Genomic DNA, 27,549 nt, shown 5'->3' with positions numbered 1-27,549 from the left:
CGGGCGCACGGCCATTTGCGACGGATGCCCGGCACCATGTGGCGCCTGATGCTTGGGAGAGCATGCTCTTTGCCTCTGAACCACTAGCTCGTCACTCCTTACACACATGACACATTGGTTGAGTATTGTGAACCACTCAGTCTTGTTTCTCAGTTTCTCAATTTCGACCGTCAAAGTCCAGAACCAGAAACAACCAACGAATGATTGTACAGTGCCTTTTAGAAAAAAAAATGTTCACGACAAACTAAAAAGCTACTAGTGAAGTGAAAAGGGTAGGTAAGTTAAATAAATGGTGTATAATTATTAGTGTTGTGAGGTGACATCAGATTATTAATGATGTTAGACACTTTTTTTTATTTATAACATATACTTAACGGGCCAAGATTTTGAGCCCTCTCGTGAGTCTTGCCCCAAGTCTTGCCCCACGTGGGACGCATGTACTGTTCATGCGAGACCCACCTATTCTTAAGGTGGGGCCCATGTACTATTTCAGTGGGACCCATGAAATGACCCTGCGTGGGACCCACACAATGTTCGTGCGGGACCCAGTGGGACCCACGCAATTTTCCGGTGGGACCCACATACTATTCTGGTGGGATCCATGTGGGACCCACGTACTGTTTAGGTGGGACCCATATACTATTCAGGTGGTACTGTTCATGATCCCGCGTACTCTTCAAGTGGGACCCAGGAGGGACCACAACTCTATTGAATGAGTCTCTTTATCTTTTTCAAAAAATTATGTTCATTCTATTATTTGAAAACATAACTATATATTTATTTATTACATATATATATAAATAACAACTAGATTTTGTATATTACGATCACATGTGGTAACCCTAATACTTTGTGGACTTTGCTTTCACTTTGTAAACTCCCAAAATACAATCGAATTATTCATTCATTGCCAATTTTATCTTTTTCCCATACCAAAAGCAATATTCAATGTACACTAATCCATCAACTATATCTACTAATACAAAAAAAAAATGAATCCCTAACAAAAATAATCTGTATTCGTAATTGTCACGCTCTCAGATTCGGAACTACTATACCAATTTAATGTAACTTTTATATTTGCTTCAACACATCCATACGATGTTGCTTTGAACATAGCATGGGATAATAATTTTCCATTATTATTTTAGGCCAATTTTTTAGGTATAGGCGCAGGCGCGCATAGCGCGCTAACCTGTGTAGTTACTACTAAAGTCGATTTCCATTTTCCAATTTCCATCGGGGGCAAAAGCAAAACGGACAGCGACTAGACAGCCTCACAGCCAGCACCAGCAGGCATCCACGGCGAATCTTTGGAGGCATATCGAGCGCGAATCTTAAAGCGTTAAAGCAGACTCGCAGTTTCTCGCCCTCTCCACTCGCTCGGGCAGGCGCCGTTTCCGGACGCGTCTAAACCCTTCTTCTCCCCCGATGCCTTCACGCCGCCGCCGCTTCCGCTTGCCGGCGGCCATCGCCATGTCGCCGGCGGCCGCTGCAACCGACGGACGCATCCGGAGCTACGAGGACTTCGCGCGGGTGCACGCGTACCTGCTGGCCGCGGCCGGCATCCCGCCGTCGCTGCACGAGCGGCTGTACCGCAAGCTCGCGGACGAGGTCTTCGACGGCGGGGAGGTCTTCGCCGTCGAGCCCTGCGAGGGAGGGATGCAGAGGCGCCTCGTGCTCGCCTCCGAGGAACCGCTGGGGAAGGAGTCCGATGTCTTCCTCGTCGACCACGCGTGGTCCTTCCGCCTCCCTGATGCGCTCAAGCAGGCAAGTGGCGTGCGCTCGTGATGCGCGGAGTGAGTTCAGTTAGCTTGTTGAGGAGCGAAGTGTTTGGGTTTTCAAGGGTTCAGCGTAGCTTCACGTTTTTGTGACGCGTGCCTCAATAATCAATTAATCACTACTCCTACGAATAACGAATTGGAAAAATTGCCATGAATCCGTTCAGTTAAATTATCTGCTTCCAGTGGAGTATGAGTCATTTCGTATGCCCTATTTCAGTTTTTGGCTAATTGGAGTGATTAGAAAACGTATGGGCTGAAAGTGTTTACAGTTGGTCATTCTATAATGTGATTCATGAAGTGGCAGCTGGAATTTCAGATACCTTAAAAGCAACTAGTGAAGTGATCTCATGCTCGAGTTTTCAAGGGTTCAGCGTAGTGTCCACTTGCAGGTTTTTCATGTTAGTATAGGTGATCTCATGCTTGGGTTTTGATGATTTTGCAGTTGCGGGAAGTACCAGGATTGGCTGAAAGGATGGCAGCATTGATGTGTGTGGATTTGGACCGGAAGGTCGAAACTGAAGAGTCAGAAGATGAGCAGGACGATGAGAAGAATGTGAGCTTGGAACATGTCTTACAAGTAGTGGAGACAGAAAGGGCTAGAGTACAGGAAAGGGGAACTGATTCTGCAGCATGGCTGGAACTTGAGGAACTTGGAATTGATGATGATATGCTAGTAACCTTGGATCTATCTGCGAAATTTCCGGTCTGATTCTTTTTTCTAAGAAAACCGATCTGATTCTTTCTGATGTACATGTTCTCATTTGCTCATTTTTAATATACTCTTTGAAAAAAATGGTTATGCGCTTGATGTCAAATTCCCCATAAAAATGAAATGGAAATGTTTTTTTTATTATAGATTTATCTGTGAATTTTGGCGTTTGTCTAATACTTGAATATTTATAGTGGCAACTTCAAGAATTTTTTTTATCACTTTCTATGTTAGTTGTCAGGAGAATTGTTTTTGACACTTTGTTCTTTTTACTCATTTTATCTGACCTATTTCCTTTTGTATGTCACTAGAATGTGGTAGCTCTCAACCTGTGGGGAAACAGGCTGCAGGATACAGAGAAAGTCATACAAGAAATCAGGAAGTGTCCAAAGCTAAAGGCACTTTGGTTGAACGACAATCCTGTTCTTGGCAAAGGGTCAGAACTGAACTTATCTTTTCCTTCTGTTGCCTGCTTCTCTAATTCTTCTGTGCATATGTTCATGGCAATTCAAGGGTCAAACAGAATACAAATTGAGGAAACTTGCTAATAATTATACTGATGGAAGTTGGAAGTGATTTGTCTTCACAAAATACTTTAACGTGGACTAATCATAGCGTTCATGCAAATCCTAGGCCCAACATTTGTACTTTGTGGTTGGTCAAACGATTGATTTAAATATGGATGGATTTTAGCTGCCAAAAGTGGGTTTCGGAAGGAAAAGAAGTAAACCTGTTTGTCACCTCTTTGTCATCCATGCATTCTGAGCTATTATATTGTCATGTGGTCCTCAGTATAACATAAGAGTGGTTTTGGGTCTTCTCTTCTTACAAGGGCTAACAAATATACGCGCGGAGGTTGGGACACGTAAACTAATTATCTCAAATACAGATGGTCTACTGCTTTACATTTGATCACAGTACATGTTTTTGGTAATAAACAGCAATGCCATGGAAGGGAAGTGTGTATCTTCCTGTCTGCTAAGAATCAAGGAATCATTCCTTCCTGGATTATTGGATTCTTCTAGAATTTCATGCAATAGTCTTGTAATAGCTTATGCTATCATTGTCTGACATTGTGTTGTCCTTTTGGTGTTCTAGTATTGACAAAGCAGTTCTAGATAGTCTCTCTGGATTGGAAATATACAATTCACGTTTTACGAGTAAAGCTGGAGAGTGGGCATTGAGTTTCTGTGCTGACATTGTTGGAGCAGATAATCCCTGTTCCTTTGTGGAAAGCACATTGTTGGATAGTATTGCCACTATCGATCTTTCTGATAGGTGCATTCACAAGCTACCAGAGGTATCCAATGTCCTCGACTGATCTTTTATAAATAAATACACAGCTTTCAGAACCCTTTTACTGACAATTTCCCTCTCTGTGCGTTTAACTTCCCAGGCTCTCTCTCCTAGTAAACTGCCATCTCTGTCAAAATTGAACATCCGTGGTAATCCTCTGGATCAAATTTCTGGTGACGATCTCCTTAAGTTACTTAGTGGATTTACTCAGTTACAAGAGTTGGAGGTATTATGCACCAGCCTACACATCTTCCTGTGTCCTTTCTCAAGCAATTCTCTATATTGCACTACTGTTCCACTGACATGCCCAAGATGATGTCAGCTTCTGAATGAGTGGCATATTGCGGAACATTCACTTATTCAGTAGCATATGGTGGATTCTCTTGTTTCCTTTTGCCCCCTAGATTCTTGAATTGGGTCACTTAAATAAAGTTTTACATGACAAACTCATTTCACAGGTTGATATTCCTGGTCCTCTGGGAAACAGTGCAATTTCCATTCTTGAGTCTCTTCCTAATTTATCGTTTCTAAATGGTGTGAATTCTTCAAGTATAATAGAGAGTGGGAAGCATATAGTTGACTCTGCACTTCAACCGCGGCTTCCAGAATGGTCACCAGAAGAATCCCTCGCTGAAAGAGTTATTGGTGCAATGTGGTTGTATCTTATGACATACCGGCTTGCTGATGAAGAAAAGATTGATGAAACACCTGTCTGGTATGATTTCCAGTCTTTCTTCTTCACCTTTTCTGAACCATTACTGCCTCGCTTTTAGTAACTTAATAGTGGTCTCTCAAAAGTTTGCCCAGAAGATAATCGTTCCTAGAATTAGATTACGGGCTTATCTCAGAGATCTACCTTTGCATTATTGTAAACAGAAAACATGGGCTGCCAGCACAGGATATTTTGTTGATCAACTGTATTATCATTTGATGGCTGGCTATTTATGCAGGTACGTCATGGATGAGTTGGGCTCAGCCATGCGCCACAGTGATATTCCAAACTTCAGAATAGCTCCATTCTTGTTCATGCCAGAAGGGAAACTAGCCTCTGCTATAAGGTACTGCACTTTGAAAATCAGTTTTTCTGTAACCTAACTAACACTATATAGTTTGCTAATATTCAATATTTTCAGTTACACAGTTCTGTGGCCCACTCTTGATGTTCATACTGGAGAAGAGTGTACCCGGGATTTCTTGTTTGGTATTGGCGAGGAGAAACAACGTTCAGCTAGGCTTACAGCTTGGTTTCACACACCAGAGAACTACTTTATTCAGGCAATTTTGTTCTTTTTTTTACATGAAGATACTTCTTTTGGGGATTGGAGGCTGGGGAAGTAGCCTTATGCTAACTCCAAATATATAATTTTTTTTAAAAATACTTTATAGGAATTCAGGAGGTACCAGGAACAACTACAATCAAATAGCATTTGTTCTTCGACAAAAATTAAAGAGACACCCTCAACCAAAAGTGTACGTCCAAGTGATGGCCGTGCACTTCGAGTATATACTGACATACCTCATGTAGAGGAGTTTCTAACACGGCCAGAGTTTGTTCTCAGTAAGCAACATTCATTCCTGTCTTATCATTTGTCTCTTCTTTTCTTTCACGGATTGGCTGGTTTTCAAGATGGAAATGTATTCTAGCTATCATTCGCTCAAGTTGTTAACCCATCCTTGCGGTCATTTTCCTTCTTCTTTCTGCACCTTTTTTCCTTCCCATCAGAACTTACGTTAACTTGAAAAGGAATGATTAGCTTGTCAACTACAGGAGTATTCATTTATATGGAGAATCTTAGCCTTTATGTAGCTATTCATTTTTTCTATTGCTTTATCCAAGAACTCTAATAAATATTATGTTATCTTTCTTGTACCCTGTTATAATACTCCGTGCTATATTTCATGCACCATATAATTTGTAATAGTTTTTAACTTGTATTGTCAACCTATCTTTTAAAATTTTCAGGAACAAACCAAAATCAATGTGAGCTAATTTGATCATATATTTCATATCGTTTCCTTTAATACACTTTTAGAGTCATGACAATTAATGAAACTTAGTTGGGCGTCTCCCTGTATTTCTGCAAATATATGCTTCAAAGGCAACTCTTTGACATATTTTCTGTTTACCTGCAGCAACTGATCCAAAGGAGGCGGACATCATCTGGGTAAGCATGCAAGTGGATTCAGAAGTAAAGAAGGCAATAGGGCTCACGGACCAACAATACACAAATCAATTTCCTTTTGAAGCTTACCTGGTCATGAAGCACCACCTAGCGGAGACCATCCATAAGGTGAGCTACCGGCATGTTCAGTGTGTACCTCTCCTTCTCGTGGGCAGGGGACCTTTTACAGCTTACAATGTAAATATAGAACTGGTTTGAGTTCGGCAGCATAACCATTAGTGGCATCTGAAACTAAGATCAACTCATGCAGGCATGGGGCTCACCAGAATGGCTTCAACCTACATATAACCTAGAGACCCATCTGTCTCAACTGATTGGTGACTATTGTACAAGGAAACGAGATGGCCTGGACAACTTATGGATCATGAAGCCTTGGAACATGGCAAGAACTATTGACACCACAGTTACCGGTGATTTATCTGCTATCATCAGACTTATGGAGACAGGTCCCAAGATATGCCAAAAATATATAGAACGCCCTGCCCTTTTTCAAGGAAGGAAGTTTGATCTTCGGTACATTGTTTTGGTCCGCAGTATATGCCCTTTGGAGATATTTCTTTCTGATGTTTTCTGGGTATGGCCTGAAAGTCTTTTGATACTTGATAAATCTATGTGTCCATTATGGTTCCCTGTCTGATGTTGATGCCTGTGAGTCCTGTTTATGTTTATTTTATCGCAGGTTAGGTTAGCAAACAATCAGTACACTTTGGAGAAGACTAGCTTTTTTGAGTATGAGACCCATTTCACTGTGATGGTAAGATCCAACTCATCGCCACTTCTATGGAGTTACATCATGAACTAGTTGCTGACTTGGTGTTGAAGATTTATTAATGTTGCAAGCACTTTTCTATTATATCAAGTACCAAGTCAGGTTATATCTTCTAGCTTTATTCTTATACTGTAATCAGTTGTCATGATAAGTAACCAGTTACCTAATTGTTCTCCATCCAGAATTATATTGGAAGGATGAACCATATGAACACGCCAGAGTTTGTCAAGGAGTTTGAGAGGGAGCACCAAGGTAAAATATCCTGAATGCTTTCCTCTTTTATGTAACTTCTGACATTGCTGACACTCAATTAAACTTTTAGTTAAATGGCTGGAGATCCATGAAAGCATACGTTCTATGATACGGTGTGTTTTTGAGTCGACTGCCGCTGTTCATCCTGAGATGCAGAACCCTTTCTCCAGGGCCATCTATGGGGTAGACGTTATGCTTGATAGCAGATTCAAGCCAAAGATTTTAGAGGTTCGTCTCAAATACTTTCCTGTCTGACGATTGGTACCTTGGATTTCTCTTCAAGATATTGTTAGAAAACCTGCTTTGAACTTCTCTTCATGAACACCAACTATAGTGATAAGTGCTTGCTCCACACAGGAGCTAGAAAAAAGCTTTAAGTTTCACCATTTTATGCCCGGCTCAATACGAAAATACGTATGCAGGTGACGTACTGTCCAGACTGCGGGAGGGCGTGCAACTATGACACGCAAGCTCTGGTAGGGAGCCAGAATACCATCAGAGGCAGTGATTTTTTCAATACGGTGTTTGGCTGCCTCTTTCTCGACGAGCAAACAAATGTATCGCCGTTGTAAGCATCACCCGGAAGGCTGTTGTAACTCGTAACATCAAATTTACTACATGGCATGTATAAGCTGTCAGGCTTTTTTTTTTGCCCTGTTTCTGATCGTAGTTTGCCGAAGCTTTCCGTGAAACTAATTGTTTTTTTCTCGAATATGCGCGCTGCGTATCATTATATTAAGACGAAGTAGAAATTGTTATAGTGTTCGGTTACAACCCAAATGGAACGGACTCTAGATGGACACAAGCCAGTAAGCCAGCTGAACACAATTCAAAAGATAAACTCTCACGTGAACTACTTATATCCCGCACAATCTAAATGAAGCGTAGCTCTCAGTCAACGCTTCATTCCATAAAGGGAGAGTTTTTGCTCTTGTTTTTCAACATCGGAAACATGTCCTGCAATGCGTCCACGTGATGTGGCGGAGGTTCGTGGAAGAAATTGTCCACTGCTTGCTCCACCGAAACCGCCAAGAGCAGAGGCGCACCAACCTCACCGAGGCGGCCTATCAGGAGCACCCGTTGCTGGTTTACGTGAGACTAACTGTGATCCTGTAAGTACTAGCTATTCAGCACCGTTGCTGATGAGATTTTGATGCTGCTTATGCTTTCAGTGCTTGATAAAAACGCTGCATACTTGGATCAAAAGAAACATAGCGCAAGCTCAGGTCTAGGAAAAGCACGTCCTGAAGGCAAGCTAGCCCTTACCCCTCTGATACTCATTCTCACAGTAACTTGAAAGCATCGTCATCATACGAAGCTCGCGTGTCATGAACTCGATTCATCAATACTGCTATTTATACGCAGCTACGCTGATCACTGAACCTTAACAAAGACATGCTAGCTAGCTCGTTTCGTGCCAAAAGTCGGAGCAAACCAATCCAAGAGCAACCATGAGAGCAGCAGCTGATCGTGCTGCCAGCATCATCCATCGAATCCTCCTCTCTCTCGTCCTCCTCGCCGCCCTCTGCGAGTCCGACCCCGACCTCCTCTTCGACTACTGCGTCGCCGACCCGGCGGCGGCCGCGTGGTTCCACCTCAACGGCCTGCCCTGCATCGACCCGGCGGCGGCGCGCGCGGAGCACTTCGCCACGTCGGCGCTCTCCCGCGCGACGAACCCGTCCGCCACGCTGTTCGGGTTTAACGTGACGGTGACGAGCCCCGCCGCGTCCCTCCCCGGCGCGAACGCGCAGGGGCTCGCCATGGCGCGCATCGACCTGGCCCCGGGCGGCGTGGTGCCGCCGCACTCCCACCCGCGCGCGTCGGAGGTGGCGCTGGTGCTCGCCGGCAGCGTCCTCGTCGGGTTCGCGGACACGTCGTACCGGCTGTACACGCAGCTGCTGCGCGCCGGAGAGGCGTTCGTGTTCCCGAGGGCGATGGTGCACTTCCTGTACAACATGGACGTGGCGGCGCCGGCCGTGGTGCTGTCGGGGCTCAACAGCCAGAGCCCCGGCGCGCAGCTCGTGCCGCTCTCGGCGTTCCGGACGGAGCCCCAGATGCCGGAGGAGATCCTCAAGATGGCCTTCAAGATCAACGGCCAGGACGTGCACAGGATCCAAAGAAACCTAGGCGGATAGTAGTCATCATAGAGACGAAAGAAATTCACCTCTGCTTTCTCAGATTTTGCATAATATCTTTGGATTAACAATAATAAAGTTTAAACATGGGACACCCAGGAAAAAAACAAAAAGGGCCGAAACTAAAAGCTTGGGCTTCTTTTCATGTCCATGGCCCAGTAAATACTGTGGAGAGAAATACGAAGAGTGACACACGAATCATGTTCATGTCACGCTGATGCACACAAAAGCTATACCTAAAGATGATGATCTCTGCATTTGACTTGTGAAGGTTTCTGGACGGTATTCGGGCGCAAGGTTTCGCTCATCAGTTAATCTGCGTGCGTATGATGCGTTGGAAAAAACCCGGTGAGACCTGCTGCACGTGGTGGGCAAGCCGGTCAGCAAGGTGCAAGGATGAACAAGAACACGGGCTAATCTCAGTAGAATTTAAAAGCACTCTGCTTTAGCGAGCGAGAAAGAGATCGGCCCCCTTTTTTTCCTCCTTGAAGTAAAGGAAGAAGAGATCGATCTCTCTCAGATACCACTTTCTACTCTCCTTTTAGGGGACACCGATGAATTCCCACGGCCATGGCCAAGCTCCGATCCATGGGTATCAATCTTTATCTTGTTCGTCGTCTTCTTCGACGTGAATCTTCCATTGACAAGCAAGCAAAGCATGACCCAATTTTCCTCTCTCTCCCGTCTCTTGTGTGGCCATCGTTTGTCCTTGCAGAGCAGAAACAGTGTACTCTTCTGCGTCTCGTACGTCTACGGTCTACTCCTGACGTGAGTCCGTGGTGGTTGGCGCGACCTCTTCCTCCGTCGCCGACGACCTCCGGACGCGATCTGAAAGCAGAGGCAAGGCGCCTCTGCTTTCTACGCCCCCGGTCGAGCCTTTTCCGATCCCCTCTTTTGGGGAGCATCGGCATCGATCGGTAAAGGCGAAAGGCATGGCGGCGACTGAAGCCGTCATGCCGAGCATCTCGTTTCCTGCCCAGATGTTCTGCCCGTTTCTGGAACACGACTAGGGCTCGTGTGATTTTCGACGCGGCTGTCTGAATTCAGAAGTATGAATGAACCGTCAAACAGGGCAATCTGAACGCGATCCACATGCTCGCGGCAGGTGAAAACCCGTCAGATCGACAAGCGGCTTACGTGATTTTTTCTTACAAGATCTGAGGTCATGAACACAAACAAAATTTTCTCTCTCATTTAGTTTCAGCATCCCTTCTGTGTGACAAGCTACATGGTACTGTGCCAACTCTGTGCTAAACCTGAGAAGAATACATGATCCAAGACATCCATGAAATCTAGCAGGAGGCTGTCTATTAGCCTAGCATGCTGCAGCAGTTGTGGAGTTCAAACTTCAAACTGCACGGCATGATATTCTCTATTCTGCAGCAACAGCTAGTAGAGAAACAAAACCTGAATATGCTGAAAAATGGCTGCATGATTTGATATCTGAAGACTCTGTCAAGAATCACAGTGGTTCAAATCAGAATTCAGAAGTGTAAGGATCGGGTGCTCTAGCCTAAGAGGGGGAGGGGGTGAATTAGGCTCTCTAAAAATCTTAGACCTATTGCTCAAACTAGTTTGCACAAAACTTAAACTAAAACAAGCTATTTAGATGTGCAATTATGGTTGTTCTAGTATGAAAACCCTATTCCAAAAGAGTTTAGCAACCTATAGACTTTCCTATCAAGAAACTACTATATGAAAGTAAAGTCATACAAAAAACTAGTATGAAATGCGGAAGCTTAATGAGCGGGATAGGAGATAGCAAACTCTTGACGCGGGTATTTATCCCGTGGTTCGGTTAGCCACAAAGGCACACCTACATCCACGTTGTTGTAGCACTCACTAAGAGTATTGCTACTCGGCCACCAAGTCTCTTCTGTGAACACAATCACGGTCACCTTGGCCCCGGGTTCTACTAAGGAGCTTCTCCACAAAGGATGGGGGTCTCCACGTCCCCCGCACAAAGTATCGTCGCCGCTCCACACCAAGTCGGAGGGTCGGTGACGTTGCCGGCGAGCTTCACAGCTCCAAGGGGCCGGCGCACCAAGCTCTTCTTTTGGTTCACTAGAGAACCACAGCACAAGGGCTCAAGGCCTTGTAATCTCACTCACTAAGAGCTAATCTTTTACACAACACTCTCAAAGTGTGCTAAAGGTTAATGATATGAACACTAAGCTCTTGGATGGCTTGGAGTGGTTCTTGGGTGTGTATGTGACTTCCTTGAACTCCAGCAAGCTTCTGCCAGGGATGACGTCGGTTCATCCGGTCACTCTAAGCAACTGAAGTAGCCGTTGGCTTCACTGACACAGGACCATCGGTTAGACCGATGCTTAGGGCGTCGGTTCAACCGGTCAACTGGACTAGCCGTTGGACCTCCCTCTTCCGCTGACGTCAATGCACCGATGTTTTGCCGGTTCAACCGGTGCTGAAGACTTGGCTCCTGCGCGCTTGACATCGTCTCTGGAATATGGTACGTTGAATGCACCGATGCCTATCTTGAAGCCGTCGGTTCAACCGGTGCTTCACTTGATTTTCACATGACCTCCAGAGGCGCACAGACTTGTGCCAATAGCCAGGCCGTCGGATCATCCGACAACCATCGGATGCACCGATGATTATAGCATCGGTTCTTCCGGTGCTACTGATTTCAGTAGAACTCGTCCAATTCAGTGTTTCTTTGAGTTATTTCTTCGTGTTTTGCTTTGCATGGCCTTTTTACTTCATCCCTGGGATCTAGAAATGTTCACTTAACAATACAATTAGTCTCATTTATTGCGTTGTCATTCGATCACCAAAATCACTCGAAATAGCATAAATGGTGCCATGTTCGTTACAAGAAGGCATGAGTCGTGTACAACTAATCTTGAAAGGAGATTAGACTGACAACATACAATTCATCTGGATCTGAAACGGACTGCAACTTCAAACTAGAATAATCTCTGATTCTTGTATGCATATCCGTCATGGCTTCGTTTTGCAAGAGCACACAAGGCGTACAGGCACTGCTTCAAACATGTGCCGCGCACGCTCCAATTACAAGCAATTTCAAGGGGCCCATCGATCGTTTTCGGTTGTTCTAGGTAAGGACCGATTCGTCTTCGTCTCAAGTCATGTGGGACTGGAAATGTGTTCTCCTGGTGAAGTTCAGATATGGCGCCTGAAGTGTGATGTCTCTCAAAACTATCCTGCAGACGCAATCCAGTTTGCTGATACGAAGTGTTCAATCCTGCACCTAATCCCTGACATGGACATGGCAGACTATACACTGATAGGTCGTCCGACAGAGACGGAATCAAAAGGGTGTTTAAAAAAGGGGTGGCTGCTTCTGAACTGAAAGTTTTTCTTGCTCAAGAAAACTGGAAAGACAGTAGTAGACTTCACCATTCTGTACGTGAACAATTTCTAAAGGCGGCGTGGTTTAGCTTTGCTTGCTTCTTCCGGCGTTGACAGTAAGCTGGTTAAAGGGCCGGCTAGGTTAACTTAGAATCGTTAACTTGGCAGCTAGTTTTCAATGTCGATTGTTGTTGTTGACAAATATTTTGCTCAAAGTCAGTGTGTTTCAAATTTCAATCCGGCTAAATCATGTCTCGTTGAAATCCGAAGGATTCAGCTCTAGTAGATCACCAAATTCAGCATCTCTTTGAATTGTGCCATGGAAAAAAAATGGTGACGCCCATGAATGAATGCATGGGCAAGGTTTAAATGATGAAATCTTGATAACAAATTCAGCATTTCTTTGAATTACGCGGTGGAAAAAATGGCGTGTTCATGATTGAGATGAATGGACAAGGTTTTACACGATCAAATCTAAGGCCAGCTTATATGATACATGCATCTCCATCTCGAAATTAACTGTGTATTTCTATCTAGAAAGACTATTAGTCGGCAGCCTGCTGCCCATTCGTTCTCTCTCTCTCTCTCTCTCTCTCTCTCTCTCTCTCTCTCTCTCTCTCTCTCTCTCTCTCTCTCTCTAAAACACCCTGATTAGCAGGCGTGTTTCCAGTATATATCAATCATGCTAGTCATCTCTCGGTAAAGTAAACCTGAAGTATTAGCTGTGGTTGTACCCAACTCTGAGTTAATAGGGGAATCGCTCATAGGCACCCTATGTGGTCTTGACGTCTTCTCCATCTCGATCAAGATGTTCTTGTCGCTTCTTGACTTGCTGCACTATGCTGGCAGTTTGTTCATCTCAACTTGATCCTGTACGCGCTGCCAATATAATGCGTGTAAAATACTATGCTTTCAGATGGTTTCCTAGCTCTTCGTCGTCCTCTCTCTCTCTCTCTCTCTCTCTCTCTCTCTCTCTCTCTCTCTCTCTCTCTCTCTCTCTCTCTCTCTCTCTCTCTCTCTCTCTCTCTCTCTCTCTCTCATTATAAAATCGGGGCTGTGTGGATCAGATCAGGACAAGCACCTGCGTCCAAGTGTGTGTCGGGATCACTGATACATTTGATTAAGACGCGCTTGCTTGTCGTCCCTTGCATATACCACTACAGAAACAGGGTCGAGCTGTCCGTTGCGTTCAACAGGTCAAAGGCCGCTGCTAGACTTGCTTTTGATCAGGAATCGGACGGTCGACAGACTCTGTATCGACAGGTTATTAAGCAGCTGGCATGTAGGAGAAAAGAAAATCCTGGGAATCACGTACTCATTCACTCGGGAAAATTCTGGCTAGTTTCGTGGATGTACGACTGGGCAGCCCAATCCAATCGTTAATGTAGCACGTGGAAGCTACTGTGCACAGCTGATTTACTGCTAGTAAAAGTAGCTGTTAGGCGAAACTAGGGATAATAAACGGATAAGCGAGAGTACATGTGCATGGATAGACAGAGATCGAGTTTGCACTTGGCAGGCCAACCAACACTTACATTTCCACATCAAGATTCATGGTGGATATTTTTCCAAAGGGGAAATTAGAAATAGATGAGCATCAATTGATTTTCACAGCAGCTCACCAACCCCCGTTTAAGATCTTTATTTAACCCTTGGGTCCCAGGCCTGACTGTTGCTGTCAAATGAATCCATGGTACTCATCGAATTGGTTGGTTGGTCGGCTTGGCAAGGTAGCACACAGGACTTGCCTTGGGTTGCGGCGGCCGGGGGGCCGGGAGATCGTCGTGTCCTCAGCTCGAGCTCGACGCCGACGTGGGAAGCGCACGACTATGGATGGATCATGGATGGACAGCTGGATCATGCTGCGAATTGCATGCAGAGCAGAGGCTGTCGCGCGCATGCACAGTCCTGCAGGCTGCAGCTGGGATGACGACGGCCGCCCGGCCGGTGGCTTGGCTTGCTCGCGCTCCACCGGCCAGGCTCCGGCTGGGTCAAGCATGCATGCAGTGTCAGGACTCACAGGAGTATGCATGCGGCCACTTTTTTTTTTTTTTGCAAAAGTCAATCCGGCCACTTAATTACCCACATGAATCTTAGCAAGCCATGAATCTGATCCATGGCGGCCGGCGCTTTATTTCCAAAAAAAAAGAAACACGAAATTAATAAACTGAAAACAACGTGTGACGAATGTTGAGTGGTATCCGTTTCAAAAAAAAAAGAATGTTGAGTGGTAGTAGCTTTGAATTCAGATCTAGCAGGAAGGCACGAATCTGATCCATCTGGCCTGGTCTCTTACCCTGTAAAGAAATTCTCCGTGCAATGCGCCTGCCTGCCTCGATCCACCATCATGCAAGAAAAGAGGACAGAGGAACGAACCTTCTGTTAGATTTAATGTGGGGTTGGCCCATATTTTATTTAGCAATTAAATCAAATAAATTCTAAAGCTCGTGTTAAATATTGTGCGCAATATGTGGAGTGCATGCCGCTGGCCTGAAGCGGACCTGGTGCTTGCATGACGTGGTTCATGCATGAATTGGATTAACTGCTGGCTATTTATGGGCTAGGAGTGACCTATTGGAGTTTTGCCCAATGAAGGTTAATGAGGCAACAACTACGGGAGTTTTAGAAGTTTCTGCATGGAAATTATGAGGAAGGTTATTCTTCTGTAGCGTCGTGACTCCTTGGTTCTGGCCCTTCAGTAGCCTCTCCACCTTTTCAGTTTTCTAAGCTGTGAGATAAAAGGCAAGACTCGCTTGCTACAGTTTAGTGATTGAACGCGCACTGGTCTTCACAATTCTGCTGCACCCAAAAGCATCTCTGTTCCGGTTCTTGCGCGCACAATCACTGAAAGAATAGGCCTCCGAAACGCTGTTGTCTTTGAGTTCACCTGCTCGGGTGAAGGCCAGCAATCACATTTTTGGGGAGTGTCCGCAAGCGGCACGACTACTCGCTTCGTCCTCTCCTTCCTGCTGGTGACGATCATCTACTTCCCGGCGTCTCGTTGTTGATCAGCACTGCTTCCTTTCTGCACTGCATCGAGCGAGACGACTCGACCCTGCTTCCAACTCGGTTTATATCAAGCCAGCTCGAGCCGGCTCGCGAGCTGCTCGCGAGCCATAACAAGTCATGTTAAATCTCAAGCTAACAATTAAAATTGGCTCGGCCCATATAACCACACATCCCTTGACAGCTCGGCCCAGCCCAATTGTGAAACCCTAACCTTTGTACAGTACACCACACCACCACCCCCGGTCCACTCGCAGTCAGAAGCAAGTCACGAAATCATGGTCTCCTTTCCCTTTCGCCCTTTCCTCTCCTCCGGATCCCGAGCCACCGCCGTGCCTGCCACTGCCCGCCACCCTGCCTGCGCAGCGCATGCCGTCCTGCGCGCGCGGCACCGCCACCGCCCCCGCCAGGCCCCCTGCCGCTTCCCTATTCGCCCACCGCCCCTGCCAGGCCGCCACCCTGCGCCCTGCGCTGCGCACGCGGCATGCCGAAGCTGAAAACCGCCCTGCGCATGCTCTGAGAACGCCGGCTGCACCAGTGCGCCGAACGCCGCCCGCATCATTGCGCCAGCTCGAGCTTTTGTGATTTTGGCTCGTTAGCCAAACGAGCTGGCTCGAGCTTTTTAGCGAGCCGAATTGAGCTGGTCTGTTGGCTCGTTTGTGTAATGAGCCGAGCTGTAACGAGTCGAGCTGGCTTGATATCCAGCCTTAGCCACGTTGCCCTGCCAAGCGCAACTACTTAACACAACGCAGGATAATTAATCTGCTGACATGATAGCTTTTTACCTTAGCTTGTTTATTAAATATCAATCCGCATCATCGTTGAGTTGAGTAGTATATCCTGTGCCCTGTGCGTGCTTTTGTATAAATATAGCAGCGCACCTAACCGCCGGCTCTTGTACTATCTGATTAATAATTAAATACTCTTACCACCATTGTTATATGAGGGAGGGTTGCTTTCCTAAGCAGAGGCTATCTCCCGTCTTCCATATGTGTGCTTCACGGCCAGCTTGGATGAAACTTTCTGAAATTTGGTGTGCTATCTGTCCTGTTCTTGAATTGGACAATCATGCTGAACCATGCATCACATGGTTTTTTTTGGGTATGTAGCTAGAGAGAGAAGGTCCTGTTTAGTTCCCAAAAGTTTTCGGACAGCACCCATCATATCGAATCTTTGGACACATGCATGGAGTATTAAATGTAGTTGAAAAAAATTAATTACACAATTTAACTGATTAGCACGAGACGAATCTTTTAAGTCTAATTAATTTATGATTGTATATTAATTATCAAATAACAACGAAAGTGCTACAATATTAAAATCTAAATTTTTTTGCGAACTAAACAGGGCCAAAATATCTTTTTTCTAGATAATCTGTTCCATCTGATGTGATGGAATATTTTAAAATGTACGTACTTGTGCGCATTTATATATGGCACGGACAGTGTATTTGAATTGTCTTTTTTTTAGAGTAGTATTTGATTTTTTAATTTCAACTCTATTTGATTTTTTTCAATAGAACCGTCACATTCGACACCGTGCAAGACTCTGTTTGACACTTGCACTGTGCTACACTTTTTAGCAAGGAGCAATGGAGCATGTGCAAATAGTTTTTAGTAGGATGTGGGAATTATTATTTTAATATTAAAAACATAACCCATGATCATGTGAGAATAGTTACTAATTTATGTATTGCTAGATTAACCTTGACTGCGAGTCAAATTTTGTAAAAACGACTCTTAAAATCCGCGAGCGCCCTATGAGAAGAGCAGTGAGGGCATATATTAATATTGCTCCTCCTACCATATAGCTGAACTTAACTGTCTAGTTTATAAGAAAAATTAAATGCGGCTATGCTTGATACTTCAAAGCAAGTAAAAGTTTTGAACAAAACAAAACATCACCTTTCACTCGCTCTCCCGGACTTTGGACCTACCGTGGTTTTCTTAAGCGAGGAGGTTTGCATGCATGGTCCAAGCTATATAAAATATCGCCCGAAGCAACACGAACTGGATCACACTAACCCCACAAAATCCCAGACAACCTTAATCTAAATTGGAGCCCAATGACCGAGAAGCCCAGTGATACGTGCCCATTAGCGTGCGCGAGTACTATATGGTTCACCAGATTTGCTCGATCTCCTTGCTGTTTAGAGGTCGCCGTGCACGTATACGTACGTGTCTCCGGCGGCCGGCCGGTAGGCATGCAGATGCTTGCGGTGCAGATTATTCTGAAGCGTTTGCTTGTTGCTCAGGCCGTCCAAGCACGAACAACTTCCCTGGCAAGACTGTTGCAGTACGAGTTCTCGAAAGCACAAGTCGTGGTACAAGTTATTGCGATGTACAACACTAGTACACAGTAACGAGTCGTAGCAAATCGATCGAGATCATGTCAAGATATATGGTACTGCAAATAATAAATCCTAATCCCCCCCCCTCCCACCCCAAATTAAACACACGTGCTGCATACACCTGTGATGGCTAGCTTGGTCTCTGTACCGTCTGAAATGAACGCAAATAAAGCGGCCACTTGTGAATTGTGATTTGTGAAGTCTCCAAAAAAAAAGTGGTCATTTGCATCCACATACATATCAAGCCCGCATTTTTTGTTTTCTAACCTTTCTCGCAAAAGATTTTCACAAATAGACCCTCAGCAAAACGAATTGCGTCTTTGGACCCAAGGGGTCGGCGCCATGGCTCGTGGCGCCGAGATAACACGTCTCGGCGCCGTGAGTCATGGTGCCGAGATATTTGCCATTGCGCTGATGTGGCGTCGACATGGCAGCTACCTCCGTGCCATAACCGGTGGCGCCGAGCTCAGCTGCTGCGGCGCCCAGGTGCTCCTCGAGCGATGGCGCTGCACCACCGGCACGCTAGCAGCTGCCCAACGTAAGTACTGTGCCACATGACGCCACATGTATTTCTCTGTCTTTCTGTGTTTTGGCCCTACGCCTGGAGCTTTCACCAAGACGCATATCCATATACTAGTTTGACATTGTAACATCCCAAAAATTTACTAAAATAAATCATGCGCTAAAGTTGTTTTTCGTCGTTGAGCTCGACTCCCCCTTAAACCCTGAACCCTAGTCCCAGAATTTCTCCTGAACAACCCGACACCTGTTTTCAATGTGTGTCCCATCCATTTCCCATCCAACGCGACGCGTCGCGTCCGACCGCCGCGAATCTCTCCCTCTCTTCCTCCTTTTCCTCCCTCTCCTCCCTGGCGCGCACCCGACCGCGCACACCGGCCGCTGGCCCGCGCAACCCGCGATCGCCACTGGCGCGTGCCCACTTTTCCCTCCCTCGTTTTTTTGTTTTCCCCTCCCCTTTTTTTTTCTTTTCCTCTATTTCTTTTCCCTTTTCCCTTTTTTTCTTTTCTTTCCTTCTTTTCTTTTCTTTTCTCCCTCCCCTCCTTCTCTCTTTCCTCCCTTCCTTCCCCGTCACGCCTGCCCGAGCCGCACCACGCCACCACGCGCGTGCCTGCCCGGGCTACTTCGGTGCACACGCCTCCCCTCCTCCCCGAGCCCGAGCGGCCTGACCACCTCGCCAGCCCCGCGCGCGCGCCACGCCGCCCCGCTCCGGCCTGCTACTACCGGCCTCGTTCGCGCGCACCGCAGCGCCCCGCCCCGGCCAACCGTGCGCCCGCGTGCGCGCTCGCGTCGCGCCGAGCTGCGACGCGCACGCGCACCGCGTGCCCGCGCCACGCGCCGGTCCGTACCCGCGCCGCTCGCTGTGCCCGCGTGCGTGCCTGGCCACGCCGCGCGCCGCCCGTTGCTGCGCCGCCCCGCTCAACGCCGAGACGCCCGCCACTAGCAACTTGCCCCGGTCCCGCTCGCCTGCGCCCACGTGCCCGCGCGCTTGCCCCGCCGCGGCCACGCACAGCGCCCGCCCTCGCCGCTAGCGCCACCGCCCTGGGCCGCACAGCGCCACCCTGTGCTCGCCGCTGCCGCTAGCGTCCCGTCAACTGTGGCCGCCTCGCCGCCCTTGCCTCGCTCCGCGACGCTCGCAAGGGGCCAAAACGCCATCAATGGTGCCCGCAAGGCTCGCCGGCCGCCATCACCGCCTCCTCCACTCCACCGCCTTCCCGCGGCTATAAAAGGGACCCTAGCCCCGCCTCCAAGCCCACCTCAACCTAGCCGACCCCTGCGCGCCTCCTCCTCACAGCTCTCAGTGCCGCCGCCGCACGCCGCTAGTGCCGCCGCCGCCTGCTCACGCTGACCCGCCTCCTCACTACGCCCCGGGCCGAGGTGAGCGGGGGGGATCAATCCCACACATCCCACTGCCCCTTTTCCCCCTACCCCGAGCCGACGCCGAGCCCCCACGCCGCTGAATCGCCGGCGCCGAGCGCCGCCCCCCCTCCTCTCCTCTGTTCCGCGCGGGGAGAGGAAGGAGATGGCAATTAGCCCAAAAGCCCCTCCTCTTTTCCTTTATTTCTTAAAGAAACCCTCCACCCTTTTAGCCTTTTTGCAGAAACACCCCCACCCTTAATATATTCGCAAATAAACCCCCCTCTAGTATAAACTTAATTTCAAATAGACCCCTGATCTCTCCAGAATAACCCAAATGCTTCCAAAAATTACAAACAGACCCCTGCCTACTCAAGATTAATTACAACTAGGACCCTAACCCCTTGATTAACCCATAAACCTCTACACAACCTATTATTTCATGCACCTAACGAACTCTGATCAACCCGAAATTTTACCACGTCTTTTCTAACCTAGTTTCGGCCATGCCATTTAGAATCCACCCAAAAATATTACTCCGAACTCCATATTTTATGTGTTTCCATTTCGAGCTCAACGATAAATCTTTAAGTTCTGTGTCTTGATTGGGTGCTTGTTTGTGTGCACTGTAGACCACGGAGTGAACGAAGGAGAGCCCGTCAACGAGTAGTACTGCGAGCAGGAGAACGAGGACCCGTTCCGCGACCCCGAGCCTGAAGGACAGGACATCCCAGAAGGCTTTGAAGACGGCAAGTTCAATCCCATCCTTTGATGCATGTTTCTGTCCTAGTTTTTATAAACACAACCCAATGGCCTGCTTTATAAAATTACATATGTTTTGCTGGCATGAAAAAACGGTTGGATAGCCACCCCTTGATTTGTGATAACCATTCCTTGACCACCTAGATTAATGTCTGATTTTGCTTGGACGTTAATCGATATTAGAACGCTTAGGACTTTACTCACAATACTATTTATTTTATAAAGAAAATGTGTGCATTTGGGATGGGATAAATGTGGTGTTTTTGTAAAGAAAGTTTAGACGGGATGGATGGCATTTCAAAGGATTTGCCATTTGGTGTGCTCGTGCCAATGTGGCAGGGCAGAGAAGGGAGATATCCATCTTGTCGTGTCTAAGGACCGAGTTGGTGTGTCATCTCACCTAACTCCACTATCGTGCAAACCACTCGACCGTTGAATGGGCAACGGCGTAGCATAAATCCCACTAGTTGGTGTGATAGCCATCAGGAGGGCTGAGAGCAACGGGTGACCAAGGAGCAGGGATATGCTCAGTGTGACTTATACCCCGGTTATACCTCCGAGTTAGGTCGATGACCCCTTGGTGAATCCCGTGATGGCTGGTCAGGCTTAGCTAAGGTGAGTAATGGTTATGTTGGGATCTACACCGACACGACGGTGTTCGAGTTGTGGTATCCTACTTGTGGGTAAAGTTGCACACCTCTGCAGAGTTAAAAGCTATTCGAATAGCCGTGCCCACGGTATTGGGCGAGTTACGGTGTGATCACATAACTAGTGTTTCTTGGGATGGGCTAGTGTGAGTTGTTTTGGAATTGTGTCCGGCAGTTGTGCCGTGTGCTACGACGGACGGGGAGTCCAGTAGCAGTTTAAAACTTGAACTTCGTGTTACTCAATACAAAAACTGATTTTTCTAAAAAGGTTTTCTGTTAAATAAACCCCTGCATAAAATATCATTTTTCTGTAAATTAAACTGTAACCTTATCCTTGATTTACCTATGCATATTATTCTGATTTAACCCCTCCGTGGGTGTGGTTGGACTTGCTGAGTACGTTTGTACTCTCCCCACTCTTACTTTTTACAGAGGAAGACCTAGACTTCGTGCCAGACGATGCTGAGTAGGGTTATCGTTCTGCACCCAACCTTGCCTGTGGAACCGGCCCTGTCGAGATGCCTTCGCTGTCGCAATACTCTGAGCCCGCGCTAGACCCCATGTGGTTTGCGGTCTGGTGTTATGTCGTAGGTTGGTTAATTATTATTATTATCTGTATCGAATGTCCTCCAAGGTTTGTACGGTTTTGAACCATCTGATGTAATAAATGTGGTATCAGCCTCCTGGGACTGGTGCTTTGTATCACATTTAAGTCTTCTCTTATAAGGGGACGCTTCAGGTGGTATCAGAGCCGTAGGTTGGCCGTATGACGTGACCCTAGGAGCGAAACCCGTTTTCAGACCCTTTACCTTAGGACTTTTCTATCCATAACCCTTTCTTGACACAAACACTTACCTTTGGTTCTTGCCCTGTTCCAGATGGCTGACAATGGATGGATTGGCGGAATCTGTCATGCAGAGTCCGGCCTTCCAAAGTTGTTGATACTCAGCCTGGAACGAATCGGAGTTGTGGACCCACCGGAGTTTCTCTATCGGGAGTACGACTCCAAGGGCACTCTTCGGTGTGACCTGATGATCTTCATAGCAAGAAGCACCCGCTACCCTGATGTGGACCCCTGGTTCATCTCCACCACTGGATTCCGTTTCCCGGATACCTATCGGAAAGCCGCCCGTAAAGCCCTGCGACGGCTCCGAATGATCTACAAACATCACCTTCAGCGGACTCCTATGGGATTCTTCCCGCCAACTGAAGGAAGAGGACGCACCTGGATCGCCCGGATGAGAGGACTCGGAAGAGAAGAAGAAGACCTAGAAGACACAGTATCCCACCTGTCCATCTACCTCACCGGCCTGGATGAGCTCTACCGCGAGCAAGCAGCACAACTAAAGCAACAAGTCCACAGAGCAGAAAAGGCAACCCAGGAGCTGGATGAACAACGGACGAGAACCGTACACGCCGAGTATTCCCTAGCCGCCCTCCAAGTCCAAATGGAAGAAAAAGAGGCAGAACTGGAAGAGCAACAGGTAAGAGCCACACGCGCCGAGAATTCCCTGGCCGCTCTCCAAGCCCGAATGCAGAGGTACGAGGCTCGCTGGGGAATAGGTGGGTGGATAGAGGAAGACGAAGAAGAAGAACCCGAAGAGGCTCAATGGGATGTAGGCATTCAGACCGAAGAAGAAGAACCCATGGAAACCCATTAGGATGTTGGTACTCAGACTGAAGAAGAAGAACCCGAAGAAACCCATTGGGATAAAGGCACTCAGACCGGGGATGACTTGATGGATCAGTATCTCCCACTGAAGAAGCGCCCTCTTAGGATCGACGAAGAATCCCCATGATAGGAGTAGCACCCAAGCTAGAACCTTTACCCTTAATAATCATGTAACCATGCAATCTGTACCCCACCATGTTGTAATAAATGTGATCTACTCCCTTGGTGTACCCCAAATATTTGTGCAAGTTTTTCACCCTATCTTTGTTTTCAGATGGCTGAGGAAGGTTGGACCCAGGGCGACTGCTAAGCTGCACCTGGCTTCCCCAGCCTGTTGATCAACGCCCTGGAGAGCCTTGGCGTTACGGAACGCCCAAGGTACTACAACAGAGAGTACGAGCACCATGGTACCCTCCGCTGCAGGGTGATCCTTGTCATCGCCAGGAGTGATCGCTACCCCGACATCCAGCCGTGGCGAGTAACCGCTACGGGATTTAGGCACCAAGACACCTATCCCTTGGTCATCAGAAAGACACTCCGTTACCTGTGCCGGATTTTCGAAGAACACCTAGCACCCACACCAATGAGGTTCTTCCCGCCGGCCATCAGAACCCCTATTTGGGAAGCTCGCATGAGAAGCCTGGAACGGCGCCGCCATGAAGAGGACCCTCTGTATCAAGTGGCTAACTACCTAGCCACTTTGGATCAGCTCTTCGATGAACAAGCCCACCTGCTGAGGGAGCAGACCCATCGTGCCGAGCAAGCTGAGCTCGCAGTGAGGCTCCAACAGGTCCGAGCAGCCCAAGCCGAGGCAAGAGCCGCAGCCGCGATCAGCAGTGAAGCAGTTGCACAGGAGAGCCTCAGACAAGCCCGAGACCGGTGCATGTAAGAATGGACCAGGAGTGGAACCCCAGTTCCAGCCATCGGAGAAGGCCATGTTCTACTTGGGACACCCGTCATAGGATGGGGAACGCTCTTTGGGAGCCCTCGAGCCCCACCCGAGAACCCCGAAGGGTCTATTGCTGTCGGAGAAGGAGAAGCTGTTGCGCATCCCCAAGAGAACGGGAACTTAGAGGACGGCGAGCAAGGACTACTCGCACGTACCGCCCCAGAAGAAGACTCGCCCCGCGAGTAGAATGTCCGACACCACCCTATTGTTGTACCCTTCTAGCCCTTTTCGGTTTAAGCTGTATCCCTAAGTTTGAACTTGTACCCGGACGTGTAGTACGCGTTCTAGTCGTGTCCCCGTGTTGTACCCTGCTTCGCTTTGATAAAGTTGCTTGTTTGCCTTGTTGTGTGTGTGCCTTTCGGCGGAAGGTTGATTCTGCCCTGTTACTCGTATTAAACAACCTAAACATCACCTAATCTTAACCCCAACCCACTTGTTCTACAGATGGTTTCCCGAAGCGTTACGAGGGCCTCCCGCGTCCGGGACCCTGCAGCTGCTGATACAGGAGTACGTCCTAACGGGCAAAACCATCCTCAGGAAGAACAAGAAGTGAGCCAGGGCAGAGGAGAAAATCATGATGCACAGCTGCCACCACCACCCTTCATGGACCTGGCACAAATAATCCATAACCAGACTCTCATACTGGAGACACTGGCCAATGCTCTAGTGAACAGGCAGCCACGAGAGCAGACCTTTAATGACAAGCTGACTGCTTTTCTGAGGGCCAAGCCACCCACTTTTGCCGGATCCAGCAACCCCTTGGATGCAGATGATTGGCTCCGCGTGATCCAGAGGAAGCTCGAGCCGTTTGGGTGCCAGGATCGAGATAAAGTCCTTCTGGCAGCACATCAACTCACCGGAACTGCCTTAGCCTGGTGGGAAAATTACTGCGCTGCTGCCAGAGATGCCTCCACCATCACCTGGAATGAATTCATGAGGGAGTTCCGCCGTTATCACATCCCCTCGGCCACCATGAAGTGCAAGGCAGATGAATTCCGCGCACTTCAGCAGGGGAGTATGTCGGTGGAAGAGTATACCCACCAGTTTATGGAGCTGGCTCGCTATGCACCAGAAGAAGTGAACGACGACGAGAAGAAGCAGTATATGTTCAAGAAGGGACTAAACCCAGAACTCAGGACCCTACTCACCCCTCAGATCTATCCTGATTTCAACACCTTGATGAACAAAGCAATCCTCACTGAGAAGGCCAAGAGTGATGAAAGAAAGGATAACAAGCGCAAGTTCCTGGAGAGCAAGGCCCGCCAGCAAGATCGTTTCCCGAAGCCCAGAAGCTTCAGCTACAACGCACCAAAGTCCCAAGCCCTAATGCAGTACAGAACTCAGTCTCAAGTGACAGGACCACGGGCCCCTAACACCCAGCTCAGAAGCCAGAACACCATGAGGGCCCCGCAGAGTAATGCAAGCCAGGTCACCACCAACAACAGCAATGTGAGGGCTTGCTTCAACAGCCGAGAGATGGGGCATTTCATCGCCGACTGCCCTTATGCCAAGAACAAGCCAGCTACGTCAGCTTTCTCCAACACAGTGAACGGACCCAAGCCAATGCTGACCGGTGCCAACCGAGTGCCTCTCCGCGGCAACAGCAACAACAACAACAACAACCAGCAGAGGCAATCCCAGCAGTCTTTTGGACGAGCCCGCGTCAACCACATCGACGCGCAGGAAGCTCAAGGAGCTCAGGGCGTAGTACTCGGTGAGTACCTAGTCAGCTCAACTCTTGCAACAGTACTGTTTGATTCTGGAGCATCACACTCATTCATATCCTCGAGTTTTGTGGAGAAACATAAAATACCTACAGTACTACTAAAAACACCCCTATTAACCCGGACGCCCGGAGGAGACATCAGGTGTCAACTGGGATGTCTACGGGTAAGAATCAATTTAAGTGGGGTAGAGTTTCTAGCAGACCTAGTAGTACTTAAGTCAGAAGGGATAGATGTGATCCTCGGAATGGACTGGCTAAGCAAACACAATGGCCTCATAGGGTGTACGGACAAGGTAGTGCATCTAACAAACCCAGAGGGAGTCCGAGTGGCCTGTCAAACCCGGGAAAGTGGAGCAAACCCGATGGTATTCAGCATGGAAACCAAGAACTTGGAAGAAGTCCCAGTAGTGAATGAGTACCCCGATGTCTTTCCCGAAGAACTTCCCGGTATGCCACCAGATAGGGACGTAGAATTTGTCATTGATCTTGTTCCTGGAACCGCCCCCATAGCCAAGAGACCTTATAGGATGGCAACCTCCGAGTTGGCAGAATTAATGAAACAACTAGAGGAACTATAACGAATTGGCTTCATCAGGCCAAGTTCGTCACCTTGGGGAGCCCCGGTTCTATTCGTCAAGAAGAAGGACGGAAGTATGAGGTTATGTGTAGATTACCGGGCACTAAACGAGGTCACTATCAAGAATAAGTACCCCCTTCCCAGGATCGATGATCTTTTTGACCAGTTAAAAGGAGCCAAGTACTTTTCCAAGATTGACCTGAGGTCCGGATATTTTCAGCTCAAGATCAGGGAGAGTGATATCCCGAAGATAGCCTTTGTCACCCGATACGGGCAGTTTGAGTTCACAGTGATGTCTTTTGGGCTGACAAATGCACCTGCTTATTTCATGAATCTCATGAACAAGGTGTTTATGGACGAGTTAGATAAGTTTGTCGTAGTCTTCATCGACGACATACTTATTTACTCGAAGAGTATTCAGGAGCACGAGCAGCACTTGAGGGTAGTTTTGGAAAAGCTGAGAGTGCATAGGCTATACGCCAAATTCAGCAAGTGTGAGTTCTGGCTGGAGAAAGTAGCTTTCCTTCATCATATTCTGACCGCGGGAGGAGTAGCAGTGGATCCCGAGAAGGTCGAAGCAGTCTCCAACTGGCAGCAACCAACCAATGTCAGTGAGATCAGGAGTTTTCTCGGATTAGCTGTGTATTATCGGAGATTCATTGAGGGATTTTCTAAGATAGCCTGGCCCATGACAGAGCTGCTCAAGAAAGAAAAGAAGTTCACCTGGACGGAGTCGTGTGAAAGGAGCTTCCAGGAGTTGAAGCGAAAATTGACGACAGCCCCCGTACTAACCCTGCCGGATATTCATCGGGATTTTGTCATCTATTGTGATGCGTCCCGACAAGGATTGGGTTGTGTACTGATGCAAGATGGGAAAGTCGTTGCATATGCTTCCCGTCAGCTCAAGACTCATGAGCAAAACTACCCGACCCATGATTTGGAACTCGCAGCCGTAGTGCACGCACTTAAGATTTGGAGGCATTATTTGATTGGAAATAAGTGCGAAATCTTTACTGACCATAAAAGTCTGAAGCATATCTTCACCCAGCCAGACTTGAACTTGAGATAGAGAAGATGGCTGTAATTGGTCAAAGATTATAATTTGGAAATTCATTACCACCCGGGAAAGGCAAACGTAGTGGCCGACGCCCTTAATCGGAAATCCTACGGGCCCAAGAATGACCATTTACGAGAGGAAATGGCACGATTAAATGTGCACATTGTCCCTCGAGGCTCCAGCCAAGTGCTAAACGTTCAATCCACTCTAGAAGAAAGAATCAGAAAAGCCCAAAGATCGGACAAAGGACTGATGGAAATCCGGAGGCAGACCAGAGAAAATAAGGCACCAGACTTTAGAGTGGATAATGGAGGAACGTTACGGTATAAGGATAGAATTTGTGTACCCCAGAAGGGAGATTTCAAGCAAATAATCATGGATGAAGCCCACAACTCAGCCTACTCCATTCACCCAGGATCCACCAAAATGTATATGGACTTAAGACAGAAATATTGGTGGAATGGGAT

The 27,549-nt window shown here is 47.6% G+C and overlaps 2 protein-coding genes across 3 annotated transcripts; both read left to right on the top strand.

Annotated features, from left to right (window-relative positions):
- Window positions 1–1,358: 1,358 nt before the first annotated feature.
- Window positions 1,359–7,707, top strand: LOC120690472 (tubulin--tyrosine ligase-like protein 12). 2 transcript variants are annotated; one of them, XM_039973124.1, is made up of 15 exons: window positions 1,359–1,770; window positions 2,227–2,487; window positions 2,805–2,929; window positions 3,592–3,793; window positions 3,890–4,015; window positions 4,248–4,504; window positions 4,740–4,847; window positions 4,923–5,064; window positions 5,176–5,347; window positions 5,923–6,080; window positions 6,223–6,546; window positions 6,652–6,726; window positions 6,924–6,993; window positions 7,064–7,221; window positions 7,416–7,707. In XM_039973124.1, the coding sequence occupies exons 1-15, from the start codon at window positions 1,432–1,434 to the stop codon at window positions 7,563–7,565; spliced, it is 2,667 nt and encodes an 888-aa protein (XP_039829058.1). In that variant the 5' UTR covers window positions 1,359–1,431; the 3' UTR covers window positions 7,566–7,707. The 2 variants fall into 2 exon arrangements, with proteins under 2 accessions (XP_039829058.1, XP_039829059.1); XM_039973125.1 differs by lacking the exons at window positions 7,064–7,221; window positions 7,416–7,707 and having other exon boundaries at window positions 1,384–1,770; window positions 6,652–6,807.
- Window positions 7,708–8,367: 660 nt separating this feature from the next.
- LOC120691440 (germin-like protein 3-1) lies at window positions 8,368–9,343 on the top strand. Its single transcript, XM_039974510.1, has one exon. It carries the CDS (start codon window positions 8,445–8,447, stop codon window positions 9,126–9,128), a length of 684 nt encoding a protein of 227 aa, XP_039830444.1. The 5' UTR covers window positions 8,368–8,444; the 3' UTR covers window positions 9,129–9,343.
- Window positions 9,344–27,549: the final 18,206 nt, after the last annotated feature.

The sequence above is a fragment of the Panicum virgatum genome, chromosome 9N, assembly GCF_016808335.1.
Source record: "Panicum virgatum strain AP13 chromosome 9N, P.virgatum_v5, whole genome shotgun sequence".
NCBI lineage: Eukaryota > Viridiplantae > Streptophyta > Magnoliopsida > Poales > Poaceae > Panicum > Panicum virgatum.
The sequence above is the reverse complement of the archived record's forward strand: the minus strand, read 5'-3'. Positions and strand labels throughout refer to the sequence as shown.

Excerpts from the sequence above, each read along its gene's own strand:
- LOC120691440 (XM_039974510.1), top strand. The coding sequence starts at position 8,445 with ATGAGAGCAGCAGCTGATCGTGCTGCCAGCATCATCCATCGAATCCTC.
- LOC120690472 (XM_039973124.1), top strand. The coding sequence starts at position 1,432 with ATGCCTTCACGCCGCCGCCGCTTCCGCTTGCCGGCGGCCATCGCCATG. Across the intron at positions 4,848-4,922 it reads AAACTAGCCTCTGCTATAAG|TTACACAGTTCTGTGGCCCA; the intron begins GTACTGCACTTT and ends CAATATTTTCAG. Across the intron at positions 7,222-7,415 it reads TCAAGCCAAAGATTTTAGAG|GTGACGTACTGTCCAGACTG; the intron begins GTTCGTCTCAAA and ends ATACGTATGCAG.